This window comes from Kryptolebias marmoratus, linkage group LG13 (assembly GCF_001649575.2).
Source record: "Kryptolebias marmoratus isolate JLee-2015 linkage group LG13, ASM164957v2, whole genome shotgun sequence".
NCBI lineage: Eukaryota > Metazoa > Chordata > Actinopteri > Cyprinodontiformes > Rivulidae > Kryptolebias > Kryptolebias marmoratus.
In genome coordinates, this window is record NC_051442.1 from 15,224,612 (window position 1) to 15,249,517 (window position 24,906).

At 40.3% G+C, this 24,906-nt stretch overlaps 4 protein-coding genes across 4 annotated transcripts in view; 2 read left to right on the top strand and 2 right to left on the bottom strand.

Moving 5' to 3' along the window:
• Positions 1-152: 152 nt before the first annotated feature.
• Positions 153-20,282, bottom strand: rb1 (retinoblastoma 1). Its single transcript, XM_017436952.3, has 27 exons — positions 19,805-20,282; positions 19,305-19,425; positions 19,049-19,152; positions 17,988-18,122; positions 17,863-17,901; positions 17,691-17,740; positions 17,361-17,471; positions 17,022-17,167; positions 16,853-16,930; positions 15,368-15,477; positions 15,186-15,263; positions 14,487-14,574; positions 14,281-14,397; positions 14,143-14,199; positions 13,991-14,022; positions 13,819-13,895; positions 13,485-13,705; positions 3,973-4,088; positions 3,564-3,721; positions 3,019-3,164; positions 2,779-2,883; positions 2,570-2,683; positions 2,336-2,484; positions 2,211-2,241; positions 1,978-2,120; positions 1,773-1,819; positions 153-1,162 (listed from the first exon to the last, which is right to left on the bottom strand). The coding sequence occupies exons 1-27, from the start codon at positions 19,906-19,908 to the stop codon at positions 1,092-1,094; spliced, it is 2,748 nt and encodes a 915-aa protein (XP_017292441.1). The 5' UTR covers positions 19,909-20,282; the 3' UTR covers positions 153-1,091.
• LOC108248279 (lysophosphatidic acid receptor 6-like) lies at positions 5,750-7,721 on the top strand. Its single transcript, XM_017436954.3, has 2 exons — positions 5,750-6,026; positions 6,106-7,721. Exon 2 carries the CDS (start codon positions 6,189-6,191, stop codon positions 7,242-7,244), a length of 1,056 nt encoding a protein of 351 aa, XP_017292443.1. The 5' UTR covers positions 5,750-6,026; positions 6,106-6,188; the 3' UTR covers positions 7,245-7,721.
• Positions 10,982-12,013, top strand: LOC108248280 (lysophosphatidic acid receptor 6-like). Its single transcript, XM_017436955.3, has one exon. The coding sequence runs from the start codon at positions 10,982-10,984 to the stop codon at positions 11,963-11,965; it is 984 nt and encodes a 327-aa protein (XP_017292444.1). The 3' UTR covers positions 11,966-12,013.
• Positions 20,283-20,607: 325 nt separating the features above from the next.
• slc6a7 (solute carrier family 6 member 7) overlaps positions 20,608-24,906 on the bottom strand; it is a 27,109-nt gene continuing 22,810 nt past the window's right edge. Inside the window, exons 12-14 of the mRNA XM_017436928.3 lie at positions 23,993-24,111; positions 21,884-22,057; positions 20,608-21,779 (exon numbers count right to left, since the gene is read on the bottom strand). Coding sequence (XP_017292417.1) covers positions 21,624-21,779; positions 21,884-22,057; positions 23,993-24,111 — 449 coding nt within the window. The 3' untranslated portion in view covers positions 20,608-21,623. The remainder of the gene's footprint in view (positions 21,780-21,883; positions 22,058-23,992; positions 24,112-24,906) is intronic.

Genomic DNA, 24,906 nt, shown 5'->3' on the forward strand with positions numbered 1-24,906 from the left:
TTAACGTTAAAACTTCAAAGTGTCGTTACACAAAGCATCAAATTGTTCCGTCGTCTGTCAAGTTTTGCTTCTATTTGTCTGAAGTTAACAAACAGGAAAACAAAACAATAAAAAAGTAAATGTGTCGGAGGCCAAAAAAGAGAATTAGACACTTGTAGGGAACAATAATATATTTCAAGAAAACAACAGTCTTTTTCAGTCTATAAGGTGACTGAACACAACAGAAAAATTATAATCATTAAAACAAAAACAAAGAAAACACACTTTACTTAAAACCAGAATCATCTTTACTAAAGAAATATTTCCTACATTTCCAGGAACCTATTCAATAGGTTGCACTATAAACACATTTATCTTTACATAACAAACTCCTAATATTGCTTTATTGGGTGTATTTCCACTAATTCCATTTAAAAATATGAAAAGTTAAGATAAAAATATCTTAGCTTAGACACATTTGGTTTCTGATGTGTTTTATTTTTTTCCCACCCAAAAGTAAAAAAACAAAAGCTATTATAAAACCACAAATGTTACACAAAAAAAGAAACATCTCCTGTTTCTTGAATCTTTGACAACTTGTTGGTTATGCCTGAGTGCAAATTAAAGATAATGTTCTCACTTTTGAACACAAGCGAAGCTTTCAGAGGGTTAGTGTTGCTGAGGAAAACGGTTTGAAAAGTAGAGCTGCGCTTCTTTGAGGCAAATTTTTTACACTTTCTTTCACAGAATCATGATTTAACACAGGAAATGTTGCATCATGATTGAGAATTTATACGTTTTGGAAAACCAGCATGTTGTGTCGGCATGTTGAGAAGATCAGTGAGGGAGAAAATGACTTTAAAATAAACTATTATTGCTTCTGCACCTAAATTCACTTCCTCATTGAAATGTCCAACTTTAAGAAAAAGTCAGTTTTAAGTAAAAACACTCAAACACAAAAGGAAGAGAAAAACTTCTATACTCCTACAACACAGAGTAACGGCAAATCCAAACTAAAACACGAGTAACTGTACAGAGAAGTTTGTGTTTCTCTTTCTGTGTGGGCGAACAGTAATGTCCACGATGTGACAAACAGCCCAGGCTCGTCGGGTTTAAAGGGAATCCTTCCGTGATTCGGCGTCTTCCTTCATCTTCTGCTCCTGCATGCGACTCCGGGTGGAGCCTGCACGAACAGAAAAACGCTCGATTAACAAGAATCCACAACTGAGAACAAGAGGATTCAAACAGGTGGAATTAAAACCTTTAAAAGGAACCATAGAGCCGATTATACAGCTGTGGTAACAGGTTTACAGGCACTAATTGTGGGCGTGAATGTCATAATTATTTGGGGCTTTAAATGATTTATCGCAGGGGGGTGGCAACCCTGGTCCTCGAGGGCCACCGTCCTGCATGTTTTACTTGTTCCTCTGCTCCAACACACCTGATCTGAATCAATGGGTGATTAACAGGCTTCTGTAGAACATGAAGAGGTCATTTAACCACTGAATCAGGTGTGTTGGAGCAGCACCCCTAATTTAAAAAAGTAGGTGAATACATGCAGACATTTAAGACTGTGTGTATAATTTTGACCCTGTGTGGATTATGAAAAATTCACAATAAATTCAAACATGTGTGCCCAATTTTTGTTCTTAAATATCTCTAAAGTTGTAATTTGTATAATCATTCCACCCTGGGAAAAGAATGGTTCAAATAACTCATTAAAATCCTAATTTAATTCGATAATTGAGCGCATGATGAGTAGATGTAAACGTCTGAACGCAACTGGTACTTACTCATCTCTGTGAGCTTCTGTATCAGTGTAGAATCTCCTCCAGGTTTGCTGTCATTTAGGAAAAAAAAAAAAAACTTGAATTGCCAAATTCATTCAGCCAAGTGCCATATATCTATATTATTCTTTTCTTCTCAATTACATGTCTGTGTCTGCGTTGGCCAGGTAATGAATCAGAACACCAGTAAACTACAGCAACTGTGACCAACCTGCCATCGGCTTCATCCTGCCCGTCCACATCGAACCGGAGCCTCTTCAGAGGCTTCGGAGTGGCGCCGAAATCCAGGGTCCTCTTGTGGGCACGCTCGCTGCTGTTGACCATCTGGTTGATCCTCTGGAAGCGATTGGCCATCTGCAGGCGAGGACAAAACACGAAAAAGAAAGAATGAGAGCAGAAGATGGAAATCTGCGTCCCAAAGATTGTTTTTAAATGAGCACATACCCCAAACGATTCACCGATGGATACCAGCATCCTGCAGAGATAAAATACAATAAGGTAAGAAGACATTTACACAACACTTTGATTTGAGATCAATAAAGTCCTACAAAAGAATCTGCAGGACTGACCGTGAGCGAGGCGTCATGATACCCGGGGACATCCGTGAGCTCTTCAGAGGAGAGATGTAGACGTTGTTGCTTCCAGGAACACGCAGAGGGGAGTTGGGGAACTTGTAGGGGCTGCATGGCATTTGTGGGATTGGAGAGAGTGGAGGTGGCTAGAAAAATTATCAGCAACTATGAGTAATTATAGTTGTAAACACTATTGATTGCACTTGTATTAAAAGTTCACTTTTGTCTCACCCTGGTAGATGCATATTGAAGGATAATAGTTTTTAGTTTCTGCATGAACACTTGGTTGTAGAAGACAATGATGGAGTCATACTGGCCCTCTGTGATCAACACGTGTTTAAATGTCTGCAGAAAACAAAGCGACAATTCAAAGGATTCAATGAGTCATCATTTGACATTAAATTAGGGTTTGTGATGGACGTTTCAAATGGCTGCATCACCTCTTGGTTGGTGTTGGCCATGTTCTTATAAGCTGAAACGATGGACTTAAAACGCAAATCGACACTCTTCACTTTGCATATGGCATACATGGCAGACATCATCAGCTGCAAGAACAACAGGAGGCAATGAGACGGAAAAATAAAAAGAAAGAGAGGAAACAAAAGAGATTTTTTTAAAATATGAGCCGGTAGGAGAAGACGAACAACCAAGAGACGGAGAGCGTCACAGTGTTGGGGTACCTGGTCGAGGTGGTGGTCTCTCATCAGCTCGTACTCGTGCTGCAGCGTGTGCTGGAACAAAGTCCATATTATGGGCTCCAGTTCAGGGTGAGAGGACAGCAGGTAGGAGCAGAGGGTCTTTAGCCTCATATAGGCCAGACGATACACTACAAAGAAATGAAAAACGGAGGAAGAAACGCATTCATTCACAACCCTTTGTATTCAAAAAGGAAGGTTCAGAATAATGAAAACAGAAGAGAACATGATGGATGTCAGCTAAAAGTACGAAGAATGCATGTTTTTACATCTGACATTTCCAGGTAGCAAAAAATAAATAAATAATAATTCCAATCCGTCACTTAGTTATCCAGTAAACTTCACAATAAAACCTTTTTCAAATAACCCCAAGTGTCTTTGTTTTTATATCTGCAACCTTAAACAGAAATACTGACATCTGTGAAATTTAGCAGAGATGAATCTAACATTTATATTTTCACATCAATGTGAAGTTTTAGTTATCAGTAGATAGTTACTGATTTTAAAAAAAGCCTTGAGTAACAGCTTACATTTTTTATAGAAGAGGCTGAGAGAGTTGGACTTCGGCTGTCGTGGAGCCTGACTGGCAGCCTGGGAGGGGGGCTGAGAAGAAGCCTGAGGGCCGGACTGAGAGGAGGGAGACTCAGGAGGCAGCACACGCTGGCCTGATCTCATCGGTGACAGATATCTGCACACACAGCAGCGGAACGAGCGGGACATGTCACTTATCAACACTGAAAAGCAAAATTTCCACTTCGGAGAAAACCAAACACTGGCTGAGTATCTCAGCAACATGGCAGGACGCTCCCAGTGAATCATGGACTTTTCCCCAATCACTGTTATCCTTATGATTCACACTTTCACAACAGCTACAAAAACGAAAGGATTTGGGGTCTAAGACGAGCAGCAGGACGGAGCGGTGGCGGTGGGATGACTTACAGGTCGGCAGCGGTGTGGTTGTGCTGTAGAGGTTGGCTGAAGCTGGCCGGGGCCTCCACCTGCTCCGCCGCCCCGCTCTCTTGCTCCTGCTTCAGGAGCTCAAACAGCGGAGAGCCCTGCAAGCGCACAAACATCAGCGTTTAGTTTAATACGTCGGGTTGAGAATTACTACATATTGTTTTTTGTTTTTTTTAAAAAACAAAACAATTTGTAAAGTTTTCAGTTGGTGAAAACCTGAAAGCTTTAAAATGATGTAGTTTTTCCATTCTGGGCTATAACGTAGTTTATGTCTGTTCTATCAAAATCAAAAAACAAAACTCTAGTACTGCTGTAAGAGTGATTAAAGATGTGGAAAAAAACCTGAAAACATTCACTTTATCCAATCTCAGCTCACTCAGTTACTGCTCTTTGTCCGTAATTTTAAAGACGGCAACAAAAGATTTGTTTCATCATAAAAAATCCTTTTTATCAATAATGTAATATCAAACTTTAGACTGTTTCTATCATCATATGATAAACTGGTCTGCCTGTAAAATTGCACAATAATCCATAATTTTCTTAAGAATTTTCACGTTTTTAAAAGGATCAACCTCAACAAAACCTGTTCATTCCTATTGTTTTCTGCTGATTTCTCAATTAGTGCAGCAAATGTTTTAGCTTTTTATGGTTTTAGTGGCATAACTAACCAACAGTAGGTCAGGGAAGTTTATGTAAAAACGATCAGAGGTGAATAATTATACATATATTTTTTATATCTATCAGTTTTCCTGTTCTCTAAAACTTTAAGCCAACTCATGAACTCTCACCTACAATGCTGACCGTGAGTTATCAGGGTGATAAAAGACATGGTTACAGGTGAAGTTCACAAATTAAATTTCCCTTTAAAAAAACCAAAAAAGCAAAAAAACAACCGATGTATCTTATCTATAGTCTGGAAACACATCTGTTCCTGATTTAGTGGTCACACAGAGACGATCCCGACAGTGAGTGACACGAACAAGAAGAAAAAAAAAAAAACACGCTCAACTGCTTACAAGACAAGTCAGACAGAATTTAATGAAGCAGCTAAGGAGGCGCAAGAATATTAACATGCAAACTGGCGAAAGACGGATGAACTTGTGGACGGAAGTGTGTGGGTGTGAGTGTGTGTAAAGGTGGATGGGGAATGGGGGTTTAGTATTTGTGGTTTATTGCTCTGCAATAACAAAGAAAAACAGAGGGCTGCACGTATCAACATGTTACTGGTGCATTTTTTATGTCATGCTTGCTACACCCTGCTGACGCTACTGATATTCCGAAAGTACACACTGTATTTTACATTTTTTTAAACAGTGTTTTGTGATGTATTAAGACGATTTCTGCAGCACTTTATTTAATTTAGTAAACAATTTATAGAAGAGTTCTGTCACAAACAGATTTCTGCTGGAGTTAAGGAATCTGTAGCTCTATTTGTTCTTACATTTTTATTATTTACACGAGTTTTGACTGGTATACTTTATAATACTAACATACTGAAAACATAATAACAGAGGTGCCACACATTGTGTTATTAAGTGAACATTTTAATCTTTTGATGAATAAAGAAAAATCTAAAGACAGAGGAATAGCCACACCTTTAATTGTGAAAACAAAAGTTAAAAGTGTACAGCTGATTGAAATCTTAACACAAGTTTTCTCTAAGATAAAACACCACAGAGAGGACTTTGGCCCCTGTTCAGGCTCCTCCCAGCGTTTCAACAGACCTAGGAGCTCTTTGTGTGTGCTTCGTATGTACAGACAGCTGTGAGGTGTCTGATTTACAGTAAAGCAGGAACAGCATAACAGCCACAATACCACCCTCAGGGCTTTAGCAGAACAAGAAAGGGGAAGAGCCACTGAACCGATCACCGAGCTGAGGAGAAACACATTACACTTCTATCTGAGAGGGGAAGCTTTTCTTCTGTGAAGGACCACTAAAGAGAGCCACAACTCGGCTCGGACAAAGAGAATCAGAAGTGACGGACAGCTTCTGGAAAAAGAAAAGATAAACTGAAGACTTCGACGGCCAACAGAAGGTAATTTGTGGAGTTGCCGTGTGCTTTTCTTCATTGTGTAAAGAAAAACAGCTGAGCAGTAATCTTCATTTCTTTTCAGGTAATCATGACTGAACGAACAGGTTGAACACACATGCTCGAGGAGTTTTTCCACTGTTTCAGACTTACCAGCCTGATCTAAAGATGAACGACAGCTGCGACAAGAATGACGACTTCAAGTACCCTCTCTACAGCGTGGTCTTCAGCCTAGTGTTTGTGGTGGGACTTGTTTTTAACATGGTGGCTGTGTATATTTTTGGCTGTACGCTGAAGCTACGGAACGAGACCACGACCTACATGATGAACCTTGTTGTGTCAGACTCCCTCTTTGTCCTCAGTCTGCCGTTTCGGATTGTGTATTTCATCAAACGGGACTGGGTTTTTGGAAGTGTGCTCTGCAAGATCTCCGTGGCTCTGTTCTTCACCAACATGTACGGGAGCATTCTCTTCCTCAGCTGCATCAGCGTTGACCGGTTTCTGGCCATTGTCTACCCATTCAAGTCCCAGAGAATTCGAACAAAGAGGAATGCCAAGCTGGCCTGCCTTATGGTGTGGGTGATGGTTCTCTCTGGTGGTATACCCACAGGCATTCTTCTGGACACCACCTCGCCAAACAACACCAACTCTTCTTCGAATTTCTGCTTCGAGAACTACTCAAGAAAACAATGGAAGGCTGAGCTGTTGAAGGTGGTGTGGTTTATCGAGACTGTGGGCTTCATTCTTCCTCTGATGCTCAATGTTTTCTGCTCAGTCAAGGTGTTATGGACCCTGAGGAAACCCGAAAGAATCAGCCGCGGGGGGTCCCTCAACAAGCAAAAGGTCTTGAGGATGATCATCGTGCATCTTTTCGTCTTTTGCTTCTGTTTCATCCCATTCAATATTAATCTCATTTTCTATGCGCTGGTGCGCACAAAAGTCCTAGACGGATGCTATGCAGAACAAGTGGTCAGGACTATCTACCCCATCGCTCTCTGCATAGCAGTAACCAACTGCTGCTTTGATCCAGTCATTTACTACTTTACTTCGGAGACAATCCAGAGCTCCATCAGACGAAAAACAACAGTATGGAACAACGGAAGAAGCAAACTATTTGACAGACTGCGAACAGACAGCACATCAAGCAACCAGAACACAGCACAAAAGAGCTTTCCTCTGACGAGCACAAGACCCAATATAGCCGACGATAAGTCCACAATCTGATCACATTTCTATTATGTGACGGACTCAAAGTGACTGGTAAAACTTGATCTGAATGAAAGAACAGAGCAGGAAGCGGAGTGACTTTGAAAGACAAACATAATGGTTACTAAAGAGTCACTCCCACGTACCGGGCACTATAGAGATACTGGACTTGGATAAAGACACTGATCCTTATAGAGTTATTAAAAGTGTGTTGCAGCATGAAACCTTTGATCAGGGTAACAATGTATAAGAAAACCCAAAAAACTCTTCTTAGTGAAGGAATGAGAGCAAGAGCTGATACAAACACGTATCAACTTTTAAACAAATTCAATTGTACTTATAGTAACCAATATTAAAGCCTTTTTATGTGCATTATAAAGTGGTTTGTTAGTAATTCCTGGTCACATTAAGACCTTCATGCACTTAAAGAGCAACATATTCTGTGGCAATTTTTTTTTTCTTCATATTGAGAGTGAATAAAAAAATGTGTTTTTTTTTAAGTTTCAGAATGAATTCATTTCCTGAATGACTGAATAAGGTGGTTTGAAAAGTCAAACACTGTCAGTTTCTCTCGCTGGGCACAACCAAGTTATTTATCTAGACTGATTAGTCGTGAAAGTGCTAGCAACTTAGATACAAGCATCGTGTTTTCCCATGTACCTGTGCATATTAGGTTTTCTTTAAAATTTACATTTAGGGTGTGACCATTAGACGACAGCAACACAGCACAAACACTGCCATAAGACTGGTAGTTTGTGCAGAAAGTTCAGGGCAGGTAAAAACATGAATGCAAGTCAAAACATTTTATCTGCCCCACTAGATTTATGGATGCACAACTACAAAGGTGCATCACACAGAAAGTCAGTGCACAAAGTGTACATCTAGTCAAGCTCTAATGTAAATGTGTTATACGTCAGGTCAGGCTGCAAAATACACTGGAACTTGCATCCATGTGAAATACTTGCTCTTTGTTGGGAAAAATGTGCACGGCAAGACAGAACGTTAGTGCATTCCTGTTCAGAGGCTTTGCCTGAGGGTCCAGGCAGACGAGGGCAGATTCATCACCTTCACTGATGAAGCAACAGAAGCCTGCGAGCAACGACATGCTTCCTGAGAAAGGAGCAATTTTACAAAATACAGCGAAGAGCTTTGATGCAGCTGTGACCCAAATAACTGACATGAAATAATAGTTTCACTAGCTAAAGGTAGTATCTCACTGGGCTGCAAATGTTGGAGACTAGCTAGCAACTCAAAACTGATTAGAAAAAGAAAAAGGGAAAAAAAGGAAAATTAGGACTTATTTTTGTGTGCAAAGCTTGCAAACTGTATTTTACGCAGCACACATTGTTTTGTTGCCCACCTAGGGTTACTTTTGCCCCTTTTCCACGGGCTCGACTCAACACAACTCAAAACCCACTTTTTTTTTTTAAACTTTGCAACCGCAGCATTTGTTTTTGTCATTTATTTTATAAAAAATACAAAATATATCCATTAAAATGGCAACACGTAAACCAACACTGCGGTACTATGAGGAGGTGCAGACGCTCCCATGCTTTTTGGCTGATGACAGAATTCAGAGGGAGTTTAGACCAGATAGACCGGCGGAGGGAAGGTGGGCATTTTTGGAAACCACGGCAGAGAATGGGGCGTGCTTTATGACTCTATTTCACCTATTTAACTGTTGGTGGTCATTTTTGGGTGGCCGCGCTATGACGACCCACCCACATCAAGGCAGAAATCAGTTATATGGTTTTTTGATCTGGACATAGTTTCTGTCAGAGGAGAGCTACTGTGCAGATGTCAAAACACAGATCCAGCTCTCGAGACGAATTGGAGACGCTCCCGACAAAACTGAGAAGGGTACGAGATGGGTTCCAGACACCCTCGACAAATCTGTGACTACTCATCTCAACTCGAGCAAGGAAATCGAGAACCCCACAAAAGTCTTGACAGATTCTGAAGAATCCCTCACGAATGCCATTCACCAACTAGACACCAGCAGCCACAGCCTAATGAGACACTACTTTAACTTTAAAGAAGAAGAAAACAAAAACTTGTCACACTGGAGGCTGCAAGAAAAGATGCTACTGATTCCATACTGAATCTACATACATCATGAATTGCCTGAAATAAATCAAAATTGCATTTTGTATTAAAACGGTTTGAGAACCGAATTATAAAAATGTGTGTGCACAGAAAAATCTCACATAGTAAATAGTTTTATTAAATACATTGAAAATATTTTACAAAGAACAAGCTTTGGCCTTTATTTTGGCTGGTTAAAACAATTTGGGATCAATATGTTCTCCTTTTAGATCTAAAATAAGCTTCCAAAGAGCACCTGTCTTACAAGATATACCGTTTAGCTGTAAAACTGCAGCGCCTTCTGTTAGTTAATTATTGCTATTCTTGTATCAGCGTGGTAGTAAATGTAGTTAATGATAAACTCCAATCACCTGGAGCTGTAATTATAACTCCCTACATTAAGGTAATCAGGTAATCTAAACTTCACTGAAAAGGTAATTACTCAACTTAGTTAAATCAGAAATCGTGCCCCACAGATAATCTGTTAAACAGATGTTTAAAATGCTTCAGTGACAAAAATAAGGTAAAATATAGATAGCAATAAATCACCGGTATGCAATGATGGAAGGAGGGGATAGAGCAGAACAAAGAGGAAGAGAAAAAGACAATCTGATCTGTGGAGAAACGGTTCAATCTCCGATCGGTTGCAGCACGCTCCAACTGATGCTTAAGACCAGCTGAAAGAAAAAAAAAAAAAAAATATATATATATATATATATATATATATATATATATATATATCTCACGGCCAAACCTGATACAGGTGAGTCATCAAGTTTCATCTGTTTCAAGTTATATTTGAGCTGTGTTATTCGTGTAAAAGGATTGATAAAGAACTTTAACTTTTTTAAGTGATTGCATGAACTGATCAGGAATTGGCAAAAATTTTAACTGCAGGTTTTTATCCATGCATTCAATAAATAGCAAATATATAAAATTAGTCTTGCTGTACAATATCTGGACTGGCAAAACTGATACAAACTAAATTTAAACAGTTAAATGGTAAATATTTGCTGCACAGTGCCATTTTTTCATAAAATGTAACAACGTCTTTAACATTGCCACTTGAGATGAAAAAAAAGTAGACTGAGATGAGTGATCTGCAGTACGAATATCCAGTGGGCTTGCATTTATATGCAATTTTAACACAATTTAGAGTTTAAAGGAAAAAGTGAGAGTGATACTAATTCAGGAATATAGATACAGCGGGGCTGATTTATTGGCTAAATAGCAGATGAACTGTTATTATAACAAACAGCAAAAGCTTACAGTAAGACTTCATAATCTCATCTGAAAGATGTTTAACTACATGTTTGCTTACCACAATTCTAAATTAAAAAAACTGACAGTCTCAACCATAAATGAATTTTACGAGTTATTTAACGTGTATAAACTACAGTCGATGCTGCTTTTACTCACTCTAAATGTAATGAAATCAAATGTTTGCTTGTTTTATGAAAGAAAGCTGCTTAGCAGAAAACATCCTTGTCAGTTACGGCAGTGTATTCATGCCACTTTAGTAAATTTACATTTCATAAAAATGCCACACTGTTTTAATTCGCCGCAGGTTTAACCGCTCTGCCAGAAACTGCTGCCAACTTCTACCAACCAGATCTCGTGTGAACATGAGAGCACCACAGTGAATTTGAAGTACTCAAACGGTTTGGGATATGGAGCTGTGGAATAACACAGACCTGACAAGAAAGTCGGGCTCGCTTTTGTCCAACTGTACCGTGGACACCAGCTACCGCTTCACCTTTTACCAAGTGTCTTACAGCGTCATCTTCCTGCTGGGACTGGCCACCAACGGTCTGGCTCTACGCAGACTCTGTCTGTCATCCTGCACGATGAACAGCACCGCCATTTACATGCTGAGTCTGTCCTCGGCCGACTTGTTTTTTGTCATCTCTCTACCTATGAGAATCTACTACTACCATCAAAGAGCTCGAGCTTGGTCTTCCAAGACGGGTGACTGGAATCCAGGAGCGGCTTTCTGCCAGATCACCTTCATGCTCAAATACGTCAGCTTGTACGGAGGCATCTTCTTCCTGGTGTGCATTGCTGTAGACCGTTACCTGGCCGTGGTGCACCCTCTGGCACCGACGCTCCGCAGGCTGCGCGCTGCACAGGTGGTAAGCGGGGGGATCTGGTGTCTGGTGCTGGGACTCAGCGCCAGTCTGCCTTTGTTACGTTTAGCGGCGTCTCGTCAAAACCAGCCCTGCCTGCTGGATCCGACCTCTCAGCGCCACAGAACCTTCATCCTGGTTGCTCTGGGTTTAGTTTTGGGCTCCTTCCTGCTGCCCACTTTAATGCTCCTCTACAGTTACTGCAAAGTCCTGAGCGTGCTTCGCCACACGAGGCAACGCTGCCGCGGCCACCGTCGCAAACGGAAACAAACCCTCAGAGTTATTTACTGGGTGCTGGGTGTCTACTTGCTGTGCTTCCTCCCGTACCACATCAATCTGCTGGGATACACCCTCACGCACATGAAACTGCTGCACCACTGCGGTCTGGCAAAGCTGATGAAAGCCGTGCACCCCGTGGTGCTGTCACTCGCCAGCTTCAACTGCTGCCTCAATCCACTCATCTACTATTTCTCCAGCAGCCTGGTGCACAGAGAAGGTCCCAGAGATAAAATCAGTGGCAGGCAGTAACAAAGATGGCTTCACACTGATACTGTAAAAAAACATCTTTTGACTAAAATCTGAAGCTTCATCCAAAACAAACCTGAAGGTTTTGATGCACCTGAACACAACAAGTTGTCCACAATGCTTTCTTTTCTTTAAAGTTTGAGCTCTTATTGTGGTCAAGGTGTAAAACCATTTGTGTGATCTTTCTTCTGAGCATGGACTGGTTCAAAAGTGTGTTTTTTATTCAGTTTGTGTTTCAACATAATGTCATTACAGAGGCTATGGTGGAGCTCAAGAGAGTGACTTGTGCATTTGGGAGCATTTATACTTGTGTAACGGTGTGTACGTCACCAAAATGCTCGCTTTTAAGAACTTTATATATTTTTTTCAGATTTCTTGTCAATTTTCAGGGATTTTTTTCATCTGAACTGGTTGGACTTTATTATGTGTATGCTCTAAACTCCACAGAATAAACATTAACCGTATTTAAAAGACAAATAGCTGAGGATAGGACTTCTGAGAGAAAAACACTTACTTTTAATCTACAGAGTTAACATTCTTAGTCTGTCACTTAAAACTTGAGCTACTGATGGCTTAAACATTAAAAGGCTTGATGTGATAGATGAGCCAAACTCTGGCATTATAACTACGTCCAACTTTCATATGTACTTACATGCAAGGTTTGAGCAAATAAATTTACTAAATTTTGATTTTTTAATATAAATAATGAAATACGGAAAAGTGTCTGAAAACAAATAATAATAATTTTAAAAGAAATCACTTAACCAAAACTTGAAAAAACCGAAACAAAGTTCATTTGTTTCAAAACTGAAAAAGAACCTAGATACTACAATGAGGTTTTTGTGTGTATGCTTTAAACTAAATTAAATAGATGTTATTGTAGTTCTATGAGAACATGGGGCGCTCATGTTGGCATTTATTACTGCTCCTGGGAAAAAAAGGGAAGACCGTGGTGTTGGGTACATATACACTCAACTGTATGAGTCTACATACTGGGAGGGCTATAAATCTTTAAAAAGAAACACAGATAGCATAAAGATTATTAAGGGGCTGTTAAGAGCAGCTCAAAACAACTCCAGTTTATCATATTGTTTTTTTTCTCTGAAGGATCAATATAATTGAGCAAAGCAATATGCCATGTGATTACACATAGCTTTAGTCACAGTTCTAAAGAGGTTCTAGACGGGCTGTGGGAAGGCATACAGCATAAATAAACAACTACACCAGAAGTGCTTCATCAATCTAAAACTGAAGCAAAAGTCAGGATTTAAAGTATTTAAAGTATTTAAAGTATGCTAAATGCAGAACATCTGGAACTTTTTGGACTTTGGTGTAAAGATACAAAGTGCTGCCCTCTTGGTTTGTCTCCACTGTATGTGGATTAGCACATTAAAATAATTTCAATATATACAAAAATTTGAACTTGTGAAAAACTGAATCATTTTCTGAAAACCCTGACCAGATTTCTATCTTTGACGCTGTGCGGTTATGCGTCTCATTAAACCAGCGGGACGACACTGACCGTCCTCCAAGCGATCCTTTCCATGATGAGGTTTTCGCAGGTCTCCAGATGTTTGATGATGTCTTTGCTCAGCGTGGGCTCAGCCTTGATGAAGCTCTCAATCACCTTGTAGAAGTCGAAGGCGGCCAGGCTGAACACGTTCAGGATCCAGGGGAAACACACGTCCACTCCGGCGTGGTCACTTCCTCCGTTGCTGTACCTTCCGTTTTTAAAGCTGCTCTCTAAATCGGGTAGCACAAACAAAAAACGACGAGTGTAAAATGAAGAACAACACAGGGCTTTGAGAAACTAAGTTAATCACTTTTTTTTTCTCCTTTTAAATGACAGGAAGCACCTTCGTATGTCGCCATGACAACCTCCAAGGCACATGCCAGTAGTGATGTGTGGAAAGTGGAGTCGTTGAGGAGTTTACTGGAAAGCAAATCAAATGACTTGGTTCAAGAAAAATCAAGTTTGTGTCAGTATCAAAACACGCACAGAGCAAACGTGACAAAGGCTGAACATACCTGAAGTTTTGTACAGACAGTCGTTTCTCTTCCTATGTTTAAAAAAAAAAGGCCATAATTAACATCCAGAACAATCAATTTTTGTACAGTAATTTCATGTGGCAGTCGAAACGCACAATGAAAAAGACAAAAAATTAAATAAGTGACTTTACCGAGTTCAGCATCTCTTCCATGACTTTGTAATAAAGTCTCACGCCAAGAGCAAATCTCTGGAAGGCGGAATGAAGTTTGATTCAGTTTGAGGGCAGAGTACGTTTGGGTTTTTTTGGTCCTAATGAGGTCGATCATACCTGCCTACCGTAGGCCACGCAGCGTGGCCCAACCGCCTCACCGAACTTCTGACTGAACAGCTGCCCGAGCATCTCCAGGCGCTTCTGCACGGCCTGCGATGGGTCCACGGTGCAATTCTGCTTGCAGGAAAGGAAAACAAGTAAATAGGTTCAAGTTGTGAGCTTACAGGACACTTTAATTGGTACCAATGATTCGAGAGGCCCACTTTGAAATACGTGGCCAGGTTAGTAGACGGCTGGTCCCCGCTGGAGGGGAGTTCTCCTCTCAGCTGCTGAATGGACGTCATGGCAGCTCTGAAAAGAAACAAATTACAAAACTATAAAATGATGACAAAAATAAAAAAAAACTGACATTAACTCAACAGAACAACAAAGTGATGTCTGTCTGGAAAACTACAATAAAATACAAAAAAAAGTCTTGAGGAATTCAGTTGTCCATTCATATAAACAAATTCAGTTTCAGGTATTTTCTATATTAAAAAATAAAAAAAACAGGCTGCAAATAGAGGCAGATGGACACTCTGATCTTTAGAAATCACGGTAGCCAACGGTCACTTAAATAAATGTATATTTAACAACCCTTAGAAGATCTGTTTTTTATAAAAAGTAGTCAATTCATATGTCTATCGCTACTTGCAGAATTATTTGACTTATTTTTCAGAAAAAAAAAGAGATTGAAAACGTCAATTAAAGATATTATAAAACTTATGGTTTTATCTAAGCCACTTTATTGTTTGCCATCTTATAGTTGCCATTTAATTTTTAGGATAATTGATGAATTGGTCAAAATACAGAGTTTTCATGAAGACTTTATTTTCCCGTTGAGCAGCTGGAGACACATATGTAAAAGTGCTGGATATGAGATCTGAGCCTTTTTCTTTCTGGACAAACAACAGGCTGCTCACCTGATTGGAGTCTGAGGAGGGATTAACGTTCCCTCCTCGTCATGCTGGTTCTTCTTTGGCGTTTGCTCCACCTGTATTCTGAAATGCAGAACATTAAGAGTTGTCCTTAATTCTCTCTTCCTTTAAAAAGTAAATAAATAAATACATCTGCAGCATCCAGCGAGGAGGTAATAAGAGCTTACGCCTCAGCTTTGGGAGCAAGAACAGTCTCGTCTCCATCAAAAAACAACCGTCCATCGATCTCTCTGCTCTTGAGGTAGTGCTCATCATACTGCTGGTTGACATCAGCCACCTGGGATCAGAAAAACAGCAAACAAGTTCAAACACCAACACCGACTGACAGCACTTCACAATTACAGGCTGAACGGTTTGATCAAAGCCAAAACATAAAGGTCCGTTTGGTTTTATTAATACTGATTTCTCATCGTTTCATCCAGACCAAACTGTGAGTTATCAGCATTATACTAATGATGATGATGATTATTAATGAAATAGGTTCAGGTTCTAAAGAAAAACATAAAGACCTAGTTATACTCAAATACACACACACACTCACAAACACCAGACAGGACATTTGATTCCCACCTGCCACTGAAAGGCAAAAGCGGGTGATAATGTTTTTGTCCGTGTCTGTCTGATGCCAATATATTTCATGAACCACGAGACAAATTTTACTGAACCTTCAGGAAGTAACCGCTGGATGTACGTTTGGGGTTCAGTTCAATTCAAGATGGCCACCACAGCTAACTGACAGTAACCAATAAAAAAAATGACGTCAGTTTTACAGATACTGAGCTAAAATCTGACGAGGTAGTTGCTGGGAGTCTTTCACAACACGCAGTCTGAGTGCGGCATGTCACGATTGTTGCGGCGTCAGTTAGGAGTCCATTTAGAGACGGCGGTCCCTCGTGTGCAGCAGAACTGTGTGCACGAAACCAACTCTGTGCATGGTCAATGCAAAGAACTGCAACTTTTAGGTTTCAAAATTTTTAAATCTTAGAACTAGATATAATTTGGATCTACTCACAGCTGATCCCATAAATGCACATAAACTTTAGGCTTTACATTTGTGTTGTAAATCTGCGAAATCAAATTACAATAAACAAACTGAAGACAAATCTTGTTGCATTTGTACAGAAACACATTAAAAATATTGTATTACAACTAACCTGCCTGGATGCTAAGACTAAAAAAACAATTTTTTATGCAACATTTTAAAGCTTTAAACTTCCCCAGACAGACAGCAGAAATTTTAAATTTGAGCTGTAATCTCTCTGAGAGATTTACAGTAAGCAGATCAGATAAGACAAACATTATTCACTTGTAAAACATTAATGGAAGAAAAAGTTCACCATCTGTTCGTTACTGGGGCAATATGACAGTAAAATAAAATGTCCAGCACTGTTTTTCGGAGAAGTGTGTCTGTGTCATTAAACAGCATTGTCCTGTCTTCACCTTTTCACACCTGCCTCTGCCAATAAACTACCCTGACGTGTGTGAACAAACACGCACCAGCAGGACGGTGAACGGCCGACATCTGTCAGACTCTCAAACTTTCAATAATGCATTCGGCAGCAAGCAGGGAGAGACAACTGATGGAAACGGGGAAATACGGAGGAGACGGAGTAAAACCAAACTTCACAGCAGGTGTTCTGACAATGGCCTACCTGAGGAAAATCTGGGGATTTAGAGTGGTCCAGTGAGTCCAAAAAAGCCAAGAAGCTGGTCTGGTAAACGTTCTTTACCTGGAGTTGACAAAGAAGGACATTTGAGGTCTTAAAAGCTATATGCTTGTAAGATTTAAAAAGAAGGAAGGAAACAAAAAAGTGCTCAAACCTCTTCAACGCTGCACTCATTTTCTTTGCACAACGTTTCAAGAAGCTGCACATCAACCTCTGGTTCTGCAGGTCGGGATTTGGCTTTGCTCTGGCTGCGGCGAGACGTTCGTGTCGGCGGGCTCTGGACCCTGCTGATGGATGAACCTGGGAGAAAAGCACCAAAACAGGAGAATCCAAACCAGACGAATCAGCTGACACGTCGAATTTATGCTCTCTGATGCTGGACAACGCATGAGCTTTACCACATGACATTTTTTTCAACTTCACATTTACGGTTTTCATTTTTAAGAGCATAAAAACAAAGACCCAGTTTGAAGGAAATGTTGCAGAAGCTTACGATAAAGAGGCTGCAAAAGGTCTGGGGAACAGCGCTTGATAAATAACTCCAGCGTGCAAAGCAGCAACTGGAACGATATGACCAGGTCATCCTCCATCTGCAGGGCCCTTCCTGCAAACAGAACAGGAGAAGAGTCATGGCAAAAATACTGAGTCCGGTTCAAAACAACAGAACTGTAAAAAAAAAAAACAGAGCTGAAGAAACTTTTTCCGATTAACTTGACACACAGAAAGAAGGAACAACAACAAAAAAAAAGATGGAGCAACAGAAATATATTTCCATCAAGGGACATAAAAGCTCAACTTTACTAAAAACAAAAGATTATTCTACCTTTTGCCAAAAGAAACATCGTCCAGCAGGTCCGCATGGTCTCCCTCTCCCTTGAAATTGAAACACTGAACCGTTAACCATGCAGCATTTAGCCTTTTATAAAACAGCACAACATTATAAAGAAAGGGAGAAAAATAAAACGAATACTGGTGGCAGAAAGCAGTTTACTTACTTGCCATCGGGGGTCAAAGCAAAGATCTTCTTGCAAGTTCTGAAACCAAGCAGATGGTATGGTTGGTTATGTCTTTGCTTCGCTGAAATTAAAACTCTGTCTTCTGTCGCTCCGTTCTCACTCACTTCTCAAACCTCTGGTAAAGAGCCAGCATCACGCCGAACTTCTTCTCCAGTCGTGTCAGTGCTGCGTTCACTTTGGTGCTTATCGTGTCCAAGTTCACATCCAGCTGCCTCGCCAGATCTATAAACTGCTTGAAACTGAAGAAGAATTGAGGGGTGAGGTGATTTATTTTACATAAAGAAACTATAAAGAATTAAACTGTAAAACAGCTTTTTTCTAGGTTTAAACAGCATCCAGATTATATGAAAGGCTCATTTTTTTTTGTACCATTGATGTTTGGTAACTTCATACGGAGCCCGCCAGGGGACATGAGCTGAAATAAAAAGAGAGGTAACAGAAATCCTCTCTCTCGGTTTAGGAAACCACAAACACCATTTGGCACTCCATTCTCGCAACTTAGTGATTTCATGCGCTTGAATTTACAATCGGTTCCCTCGGTTTAGTAAATTTCACAAATTGTTTTCATTTCTTTTCAGCATGGACGGGACAACAAAAAGAAAAACCACCAGAGGAGAAACAAGGTTTCAGGTAGTATTTCCAAACTGTAATATCAGGCAGTAATGTTCAATAACATCAATAAAATTGAGTGTTTTCACCTAAATCACATTAGATATTTATGAATCAAACATTTAGATCTCTTTTCCATGTCCGTCCAACATGTTTGCGTGATTCTGGAGAATTTTTATCCTTGTGATATTTATTTGACAGTTCCTAAACCTTACTCATTTTGGAGTTTGACTTGTTTTGATTAAGATTAGGCTGCAGTGTGGCGTTACTGATCATGGAAATAATCATTAGCACCCCTTTGCAATGTTACTGAACCCAAACAATAAACTATTTCTTGCTCTCAAACAATTCGCACACAATTTGCACACAAATTAACCGAATCAGGGTAGAAATTACAAATCTCTGCACACGGTTTCCTAAACAGATTTTTATTAGCTCTCACTTTATTTGTAGCTTCGCACAAGTCACGTTAACTTTTTATGGCTTTTTCAAATAATTACACGCAAGCAGCTGCATTGTGAGCTCATTCTTCCAATAATGTAAAAGGAGAACTTACTTCATGCTGATTGCTTTCAGGATTTGAGTCAAAGTAAAACAGCCGACATCCATGTCTGTCACGGTCACAAACAGACAAGCACCCCAAAGCTTCCTCTGACTCTCCTAAAAACATATTCAGGGCAGCGTAAGAGACACATACTCGCCTTCAGTCGTTTAAATCATACACATAAGTTAAATGGCATCTTGTCCAGTTAGAGTGGCAAAAGCTGATTTTTTTGGTGTTACACATGACATGGCTTTCTTTAAATACATACATCAACTGCATCCATGGATTCCTGCACAGTTTTCCACAGCTCCCAGGCATTGTCACAGGCCAAGTCTGAGACACGAAGGCTCTTACACAAAGTCACGAACTCAGCATCCTTGTCTCTGTGTCTGGAGGATGGAAAACAAAAACAAAAGGATCAAAACAGCGCGGATCAGCTGACAACATGGAGCACTTCCGCCTGGCAGCCAGATAGAGATGAGTTTATGCTTCATGACAGCCTTGTTTTTTTGTGAATATAATGGTGGTAAACAGGTGTGGGGCTGAAACTCCTTTAAAGTCACTGGTGTTAGCTCAAATAAAGGCCTGGCAGGCTAACAAGTTGGCCTAATGGCTCGTTCACACAAGCTAACAAGGATGGGTACACATATTTGGACAAGCTGGATAAACATTCAGGCAAAACGATAACTTTGGTAAAGCAACCAAACTCCTAGCTGCTGGCGTACTGTTGCTGTTGTGTCGTGACTGAAACATCTTAACTTGTCTTACTTTTTCTCAGATAACTCCGGACTCTGGTCCGGAGAGGCGCTGTCAGCACTCGGCTTCAGCTCCTTGTTGTTTTTTGTCATCCCGGAGTGGCGTTTTCTTGGCATACTGCGGGCGGTGTCTGTTCACCTCACAAGCAACGCTAATTAATACAAACACACTTGTGTTGTTGTTTTTGGTGGTGGTTGGTTTGTTTGTTTGTTTGTTTTGTTCCCAGCGAGACAGCAAATGCAGCCCAACGCAAGTTCCGTGGCAACAATACAACACAACCCCGACCAACTTCCTGAAACCGTTCAAGGTGTGTGTTCGTTTTGTATAACCGGCATAAGCGGCGGAGTCACCACCCTGCCCAGCTCACCGTCACAATTCCGTGAGGAAAACGCTGTCAGTCGAGTTTTAACGATTCCTTGCCACCAATTAAATCTAATAACGTCGAATACTCCAATATATAGCAAAATAATAGTTCCATAATTATATTGAGCTCAGTGACGCGCCCACACCGAGCGGTCTCCGGTACACGATAAACAAAAACGAGCTGACCCCAAACTCGCTCGATAAAAACGCGGGAAAAATATTTGCGTAACTTCCGGCTTATTTGCATTTGACCCACCTTTAAGGGAGTTCACCAGCAGAGGGCGCAAACGCCCACTCCTAAGCAGAGGTCCTGTTCCATCACTGTTTATTAATAGATATACTATCTGTTAAGAGACTTTGAATTAAAAAGTACCTATCTTTCTTTAGATTTTGCAAATATTTCTCACAAACTTTGCAGGTTCAGACATTATTCAGATCTTTATCAAATGATTTGTTTAAAATTGTTACCGAACAATGAGATCTGTGTATTTTTATTCACCCAGATATTAAAAATCGAGACATTAGAAAGATTGTCTCATGGAAAGTCTCATAAATGTGCCGTGCATCCCTTGCAGCAGCTTACTGAACTCAGATTTGTTCACCAACTATGATCTTTTTCTGTGTATAAAAATAGTTCTTTATTTGACAAAGTGCCTTCAGATCTCATGAAGTGGGGCTCTGTGGAAATGCTTTAAACAGTTAACATCTTACCTGTTGTAGATGGATCTTTAAGTGAGCTCAGGTTGGAAAAATGTTTTTTTAATTCTAATCTGATTGATGAGCTAAGGGCTAGTCTGAGAGAAGCAGACTAGCAGTTGCAAATGTTTCATGCATTCGGCAAACCATTTTTTTTTAATTATTATTTTGAAGTTGTTTCAAGACAGCAACAATCCACTTTGGTCTCGGTCATGTTTGAACTAGCCATTAGCTTGTTAATCTGGGCAAAATTAATCTTTTGTACAACAAACTGATGCCATTTCAAGAGCTATCTACAACAGGTAAAATTGTATTAGTCATAAGTTTTCCACAGAACCCCAATTAAAAAAAATATGAATTATGTTTTCGTTTATGAAAATTATAAATCTACCATCTCTAAAAAAGGACTTGTTTTAAATGTTGCACCTAAATACATAGTTATGATATCACTATTATTTTGTTAGGATGGCCACATAATTACATTCTTTATTAAATGTTTTCCTTTTCTGAAGAAAAGAAATGGCTCATTTGAAATTAAAGCGATTAACCAAAACATTTGAAGGTTTTTCTCATGTGGACATGTGGACGGTATTTTAAAAAACTGTTCATACATAATATAAATAAAGGTATTATTCCGCACTGCCCTGCAGAACACAGTCTGATCAAAAAAAGCCACCAGAGCCTTGCTGGGGCCAGTCACAAAAAAAAAGTTTGTTTTTTAGCACAGCTTGCTCATCATTATGAGTCCGTCGCCGCTGCCTTAAGTCTGGCTTCACATCTCCCACGTCATCCCGGTATAGTCCATGTCTGTAAGCGTGACGGTGAACGGAGCCTCCACTCTCTCGGGCTCCACGTACTCCGCCTCTCGCTCGGTGTTGTTCAAGTTCACCCTCCAGGAATTCAGGGGGCGAATTGATTTCTGAAAACGCTGCAAAAAAGCCCCCCAAAACAGACAGAGACCGTCACAGACCGTTTCATTCTATCCATGACACCTATGTGGATAGTTACAGAGCTCGATGTGAAAATACTGACTTCTTTTAGTGTTCCAGTTTCTCTGCTGATGGCCACGATGGCCCAGATGAGGATCTGCAGACAGCAGGTGGCGCCCATGCACGCGCCCAAGCCTTTCCCCCACCGTGGATACACGTAGGAGCCGTACTGGAGCGGTGTGTTGTACATCTCGATGAAGATATAAATCAGGATGAACTATAACCGACATGAAAGGAGCAGAGAAGAAGAAAAGGTTTGCGTGAAAAGACTGTAGACCTGAAACGAGTGAAGTAGCGTCAGTTTTATGACAGTTTCTGATCCTTCCATCATTTCCTGGTCTTTAGAACAACACAGGGTGTCTGCCCTCATCAGATTACACTTTCATTTGAAACGCAACAATACAGGCAGCTTCAACCCTCAGGCAACGTACAAAGGAGAAGTAAAATGATAAAAGAGGTGATGTCATACAGGCTGTGCAAACAATACAAAATTACAGTACTCAATGTTCATGAGGTATAATTTAACTTTCCAGTAACACTGCAGATAATAATGAGGGTTATAATGAGCATTAGTTACATTAATCTACAGTTAAGGCAAAAAGGAAGTCCACCTTCTATCAGTCCAGGGGTTTTACGTATCAGGACATAATAAAAATGATCTGGTCTTTACTAGGGTCTAAAACTATTCAAATCTAACCTCAAGTGTACAAAAACACACAACAGATTCCCCCGTGTCATTACTTATAGAAAAAAAAAAAAAAAGCCAAAACAGAAAAGCTGTGTGTGAAGAACAACGTCGACACCACGATTCAACAGCGTGCAGAACCACCTTCAGCAGCAAGAACTTGAATCTTCCTGTAGGACTTCAACAGTCTCTCACATCAGTGTGAAGGAGTTCTGGCCCACTCTTCTTTACAACGTTGTTTCGGTTCTTTGAGGTTCGCAGGCGTTACTTTCTGCACATCTTCCAGCATTTTCAGTCAGGCTGAGGTTCTGGACTGCATCACTTTGACTCTTTTCTTTTTCAGCCGTTCTGCTGCAGATTTGCTGCTGTGTTTGAGATCATTATCTCGTTCCATGACCCAGATTGATCAGACAGATGTCCTCACTTCTGACTCCACAATCCTTTGATCTGCAGAGGACTCAGTGGCTACAAGGTTCCCAGGTCCTGCGGCTGCAAAAGCAGCCCAAGTCATCAAACCTCCACCATCACGTTTGACATTTGTTATGAGGTGTTCGTCCTGATTTGCTGTGTTTTTTTAACCAAACATGCCGCTGTGCATTATGGGTAAACATCTCTACTATGATCTCATCCATTCAAAACACATTGTTCCAGGAGTCTTGCAGTGCAATCGACTGAAGTTTATAAACCTAGGTCGTGCTGATAAAAATCTTTTTAGAGAAAAGAGGTTTTGTCCTGGCAGTCTTTTCAAACAAGCTGCACTTGTTCAGTCTTTTTTTTTATGTTTTCTGTCATGAACTTTAACCTTTAACCTGATAACTGAGGGCTGTGGAGTCTGAGATGGAGCTTTTTTTCTTTTTTTTCCTTTTTTTTGCAATTTCTCTGAGAACTGCAGTCTGACCATTGGGTGAATTTGCTGGGCGATTTACTCCAGGGAAGATTGGCAGCCGTCTTAAATATTTTCTGTTTGTGAATAACCTTCTCGCCGTAGAATGATGGACTTTAAATTGTATGGAAATGGTCTTATAACTCTTCACAGACTGACAAACATCAACAGTAATTGTGGTAAAAAAATTGTTTTTCTAGAGGTGGTCACACTGATGAGGATTATTTATTTATCAGTTTGATCAGCTGCACATGGCTGATGGGTGGACTTAGTTTTTAAACACAACTTTTTTCATTTTGATTTTATGTTTTTTTTTTAAATAATGACTTGGTGGATCTGTTGCTTTTGTCAACTCGAGGTTAGCATTGAATAATTTTAGAAGCTAGTAAAGACCAGATCCTTTTTATTACATCCATTCCACTCATAGTATAGAAAAAGTTGGACTTTTTCTTTTCCTCAGGACTTTATTTCACTGCATCTGAATTACAAGAAAACACGTGCCAGCTCTACTTTTTGAAAGTAAAAGCCAATATTACACACCTGCTTGCAAAAACCTACTGTTACTGACAGCTGGTTGTACTCACCAGCAGAAGAAAAGGCGTGCAGAAAACCCAGCAGGCTTTGAAGTAAATCAGCACTTTGCTGCACCACGGAGGGCAGTGACGGATCATATCGACAATGTCCTGGCAAAACTGGTTGACTCCTAAAAGAAACAAAAGCTCATCAACAAACGTCTGCCAGCAACCTAAACTGGAACATCTTCAACGCAACAGTAAATAAAAGACTTAAAAAAGACACAAATCAAAGAAGTGCGTGTTTTAAAGCAACCTATGTGGGGATCTTTCCCACTTCGGAACTGGAGAGTGTCGAGTTCCAAGCTTTCTGGCGTGCAGCTAGATTCACATGCAGATTAAAATCCCTCCTGTTTCCAATGGAGAGTCATTAGGGTCTTTGTTTGCTTGGCTCACAAGAGAGATGCTTTGGTCACATGAATGAAGGTGTGAATTACAGGGAAAATGTCTGTACATCAGGCTTAATGCTCCATTGTAAATTTTAGAAAGCCTAAATCTGAGAACTCCTCTTTTTAGAGTTGTTTTTTCTCATTTGACATAAATGGCTTTCTTTACCTTCTGTCTTCTCTGTCTAAAACATGAACATTTTTGTGTCTCTTATCCTTGAAGTGTAGGTGCACAGATCAGTCCTGCACTGAAGAGCTGCTATCCTGTGTTGAGCCATGCGTCTGTGGAGGAGCAGTTCTATTTCATCCCTACTGACCGCCAGAGGGCGGTGCTGAAAGCACTGAATGTTCCCTTCGCGCATGCGCAGTTTGAGTAATAGTATCAACAGAGTCACCACTGTGACACATCGGATGATCAATCAGAGGCTATATAGCCTGACGTCATCCGAGGCTCTGTTCCTTTTTTCTTCTCGCATGCGGTTCGCTGCACATGGCATTGGCCTTTTCACCGTGGTTGGACGCCCGACTGCCTGTTGGCTG

What these genes read in the sequence shown, in the direction of transcription:
- LOC108248279 (XM_017436954.3), top strand. Translation starts at nt 6,189, where the DNA reads ATGAACGACAGCTGCGACAAGAATGACGACTTCAAGTACCCTCTCTAC.
- LOC108248280 (XM_017436955.3), top strand. Translation starts at nt 10,982, where the DNA reads ATGGAGCTGTGGAATAACACAGACCTGACAAGAAAGTCGGGCTCGCTT.
- rb1 (XM_017436952.3), bottom strand. Translation starts at nt 19,908, where the DNA reads ATGCCAAGAAAACGCCACTCCGGGATGACAAAAAACAACAAGGAGCTG. An exon ending in GCGTGGCCTACGGTAGGCAG is followed by an intron (nt 14,200 to 14,280) that starts GTATGATCGACC and finishes TCCGCCTTCCAG; the next exon opens with AGATTTGCTCTTGGCGTGAG. An exon ending in TTCAATATGCATCTACCAGG is followed by an intron (nt 2,485 to 2,569) that starts GTGAGACAAAAG and finishes TAATTTTTCTAG; the next exon opens with CCACCTCCACTCTCTCCAAT.